Source organism: Camelina sativa, chromosome 16 (genome assembly GCF_000633955.1).
Source record: "Camelina sativa cultivar DH55 chromosome 16, Cs, whole genome shotgun sequence".
NCBI lineage: Eukaryota > Viridiplantae > Streptophyta > Magnoliopsida > Brassicales > Brassicaceae > Camelina > Camelina sativa.
This window is the reverse complement of record NC_025700.1, coordinates 16,724,476-16,729,380: the sequence shown is the minus strand read 5'-3', so window position 1 is coordinate 16,729,380 and position 4,905 is coordinate 16,724,476. Positions and strand designations below refer to the sequence as shown.

The window sequence follows — 4,905 nt, the reverse complement described above, 5'->3', positions numbered from 1 at the left end:
TTAACCGATGATCATCTCTTGTTTCTCAGCTTTACTTTTTGTCTTTGTTTCTGTTGTTCTTTCTTGGTTTTAGATTATGGAGTTTGTTGTCTTTATATCTTTATTTTGTAACCATTTTGACTTTTAAAAGTTCTGTCATTTGTGATTTATCTTTAGAAAAATCTAATCAAGTTGGAATTTTGCCTAGAGATGGATAATGATTGGAACTTAACACTGATAACAAGGGATTAGGACAACACTTGCCATCCAACAGCAGCACATGAGTGTACAAAATTGGTTTTTGATGTGAACTGATCATTGGCAAAACTTTGGAGATTTTAAAATTGGGTTATACTATAATTTACAAAAGCATAGTGGAAATTAGAAAAATATATACTGTATGGTGGTAATTTTTTTTAAATGAGTGTCATTTAGCCTAATAATGTGATATTATGTAAGTTAATATGTTTTCAAATAAAAAATATATTAGTTAGTTAAATTTCGCGCGAAAATAATATTAAACGTAAATTTAATGTAATTTAATACGTTTCAGATAAAATATGTTTAGTTTAGATAGCGCAAAAATCATACTATTATTCTTGAAAGCACACTTATAATATAAGAATTTATTTATAAATTTTTGAAATTTATTTATGAGTTGTATCATTTCTTTAAAATTTGGAATTTTATTGACCAAGAAAATATATGAAATAAATAANGTGGTGCTCCTCAAGACAACAACATCTTGCTCTGGAACGCTGTTATCTTTGGGTATAAACATATGCTTTTTTGTGGTAGTAACTTGTTTTTTTCTCTTCTTGTGTGGATTCTGATCTGTTTCATGGAACTTTGCAGTCCGGATGATACACCTTGGGATGGAGGTTTGTACAATTTCCTTTTACATATATGACTAGAGAAACATGAACTTTGTATAGATTCAATCCTTGTTAAGAAGTACCACATCACCTGTATATGTTTTTTTTATCTTTCAGGTACTTTTAAGTTGACCATTCAGTTTACAGAGGATTATCCAAACAAACCACCAACTGTTCGTTTTGTTTCTCGGATGTTTCATCCTAATAGTAAGTCTCTCATTCATGCTTAATCTTTGGCTCTGTTACTTGATCTTATTGTTTCTCTTGGCTGTTTTGTTCAGTCTATGCAGATGGAAGTATCTGTCTTGACATCTTACAGAACCAATGGAGTCCTATTTATGATGTTGCAGCAATCCTTACATCTATCCAGGTATATGATCAATCCTTGTGTATCATTTCATCTTTTGAGATTATCCCTTTCAATGGATGAATGGTTTTTTTTCGAACTTGCAGTCACTCCTCTGTGATCCTAACCCGAACTCACCTGCAAACTCTGAAGCTGCCCGCTTATTCAGCGAGAACAAGCGAGAATACAACAGACGGGTGAAGGAGATTGTGGAACAGAGTTGGACCGCTGATTAATATCGGGTAACCAAATCTTCTGCGCTCGGATTTTATAACTTTTGAAGAAGTGAAGGCGATCAAACTGGTAAAAACGTGAGACATTTATCAGTTTTCCAAAGTTAGTTGTTTCATGCCTTCAGTTCATTATATATATGTACTGTACTGTTTGGATAAGTCACATATATTTTCTGGATTGTTCAGTTTGTATCTGTGTTTGTATGTCTCTCACCAATTCAATATAGAGTATGGATTCTATTGCTGTTTAGATTCGATTTAAAGGGAGGCAATTCAAATCGTGGAGTTTTAACCAGTTTGGTGAATAAGATGAACAGAACAAAACAAAGCACATAGTGCTCTGTCTCAAGATCTTAGTTAGGTTCTTAGGTTTTTTCACAAACGTTTGAGCTAAGTCATAGATAAAGCTGATATTGTCTATAGATGATTCTTACGTATTGGATTGGTTTTGCTATGCAATCATAATGTATTTATTGTTCATTTGAGTGGTTAAGCAACATTTAACTAGTGAACTGCATATTTAACTAGTTAAACTCCAATGAGACGAATTATTAGTTGCTAACTAAGAAATGAAATGAGAAGAGTCACATTACTTTAAAAGAGAAGTAAATATTAAATGATTTGTTTATCCGTGAACACATGAAAAAACTCTTAACTCACCTGGCCGTTGGAAAAAACCGCTCAAATCTTTGAGTGCCATGATGCCACCTAGAGTCCCCCCAAACACTTCAGTGTTCATTGAATTGATTCATCGGTTGATAGAAAACAAAATATGAACAATGAAGCGTTAAAGGGAACTCAAGGGGACATTTGACTTTACATCTTATGTCTCTTTGCTAATGCTTCTTCTCTTACTCACTTACCTTCTTAGTGACAACCCAAGCTGCATTTATATATATATGCTTCTCCATATTATATTTTTTTAGAGGAATTTTTCGGGGAGGGACCGTAGAATATATGTTCTCTATTGACAAGCAAAACATGGGCGAAATATATATATGAAGATGAACCAAGTCGGAATTTGGGAATAAGGAGGAGCCACGAGAATATTAATATCATCTTTTGCTACAGAAGCACATTCTTCACAAAGATCTTTCCTCCCGTAGATCTTATTCTTCTACTCTCTTTTTTTCTTTTCCTTGTAAAGTTGTAATTGCTTAAAGCCAAGAACATTTCAACAAAGTTACGAAAACCAAAATAAAAACTAAAGAAAGTTACAAAATGTAAAAAAAGTCTACAAAACTGTGAAAGAATATTACGAATTTCACAATATTCTCTCTGTTTCATTTGTTGTGAAAGAATACAAACTTTTTTCAAGAAATCACATAGTAAAATTTATTCTTTACTTAACAAAAAGTTATTAACTAAAACTAATTTAACCAATGAGAAAACATAATAGAGAATATAAATGGTCAAAAAGTCAATTACAGTTAAAATTTTGCATAGATTTTTGAAAACATCACTTGAACCCAAACAAAAAAAAATTCCTAAAACATCACTTAATGGGATACGGAGGGAGTAGTATATTTAATAATTATTAATATTATGTTGAGATGATAATTAATGTGTTGTTAATATGGTAAAAGCGAAAATAAAACTGTCTTTTTATGTCTACAGTATATCATTAAGTTTAAGTAGCGGTGTGTATATGCGCTGATGCGCACAAGAAGAAGCAAACAAATTTATGTGTGCATTTGCATGTATATGAGTGTGCATGCACATTCTTTGGCATCTAAACGTGTATAGAAACGTATCCTGCAAAAAGCTGAATGGAGAAAGGACTTGTGCACTTTTCTTGAAACAAAATGATTCCCTCACGTACGTACACTTAAAGCCCTTAACCTGGATTCACGTCTACATTCACAATGTTTCCAATTGTATATATGAAACGCCAATGTCTCCATTCTTTTTCAAACCCCTAACACCCTTGTAAACCCAATTTGCCCATTCCACTGAAGTGTACGTTCAATTAATTTAAGAAACACATCATTTTGGTCGGATGTTCCCTAGAGTTCCTCTGAGCACTTCATTGGAGATATCATTGTCTACTAAATTGTATTCTACTGAAGTGTTTGGGGGAACTCCTGGACTCGTTCGATAGTTTTAATTTACTAGACTCAGTGTGACTTGGTGTATATATTTGTTATATATATATATATATATATATATATATATATTGGTAAGGTAAGGGATCAAGTAATATAGAATATCATACTAATATCATCTTTGCTAAACTGTTTCAATTTGTTTATTTTCTCAGGTTCTTCGGTATCTTTACGTTACTCACCATATTGTCTTTTCTTTTTTTTGAGCAAACAGTTGTATTAATCACAAAACGGATTACACCTCTGTTGGAGAGTTTAAAAGATATAAAGCGCTCTTTGCTAAAGAGTCAGCTACAACATTACAAGTGCGAAAAATGAAATGAAAGGATAGGGAGATAAACTGGAGTCTATACATCGTTTTGTTAATATACTTTTTAACATTTCTCAGTTTCGCCCTTTTAGCTAAAACGCTTTATCTAATATTGACTCGGGGAGTTCGTATTGTTTTCGCAGAATGATATGTATCTTTTGAGGTTTTAGTTGCTAGTACGTAGTTCGAGTATTTGAGAGATATATGTTTTTGTTTATATATCCTCAGGTTTTTGCCCTTTATTTGGGCGTTGAACTCATCTGTTGTAGAGCGACGATTTATTAAACTGTAAATGTAACTTTCACAAAGATTATGAACAACTATATAAAAATATGTGGCTTTTATTTTACAAAAATCCTAACAATTGTGCCTCGGATCACTATTTACATATCTCGATCGGGGAATTATTTGTACCTTTTTAATGTGTGTCTTCGAATGTACTTAATTTGAGTGGGTATTTGAGATAAGCAAACGTAATTAAATCATGTCTCTATAAAATAACTTGAGTTCCTTCATCATAACTATCTAGGACGATCTAAAATAGCAATATAAATTACTTAACTTTGTATAGCTATCATACTTACACAAAATTACTTCAACTGCAAATGAAATATATGGAATTAAACATTTAAGTAATATATATGGAAACTCTACCGACTATGTGATGGTGTGAACATATAGGGGTGTATGTGATGGTGTGAACATATAGGGTGTCAAAATGGGTAACCTGACCCAGTCCCACCCATACCCACGTGGGTTCGAGACTTTTGTGCACGGGTCAACCTGATCCATTTATTATAATGTGTTGAATTTATATATCCAAATCTAATAATATAAAATTTAAGGGCTAAATAGGTTATATGAGTTACCCATATATAAATAAATTAAAATAAAATAATTAATATAAAATACGTAACCTATTATATAAAATAGAATTATAAAATTAACTAAATTTTTCAAGCTTAAAAAAAATAATATCAGATATTAAAATAGAAAAAGCATCCTAAAATCCTAAAACCAAAAATCTTTAAAACCAAAATACAAAATCATTATATAT

The 4,905-nt window shown here is 31.6% G+C and overlaps 1 protein-coding gene across 1 annotated transcript in view; it reads left to right on the top strand.

The window, feature by feature from the left end:
- Positions 1-1,683, top strand: part of LOC104750830 (ubiquitin-conjugating enzyme E2 2-like) — an 8,641-nt gene extending 6,958 nt beyond the window's left edge. Inside the window, exons 3-7 of the mRNA XM_010472679.1 lie at positions 722-750; positions 835-860; positions 972-1,061; positions 1,136-1,224; positions 1,308-1,683. Coding sequence (XP_010470981.1) covers positions 722-750; positions 835-860; positions 972-1,061; positions 1,136-1,224; positions 1,308-1,436 — 363 coding nt within the window. The 3' untranslated portion in view covers positions 1,437-1,683. The remainder of the gene's footprint in view (positions 1-721; positions 751-834; positions 861-971; positions 1,062-1,135; positions 1,225-1,307) is intronic.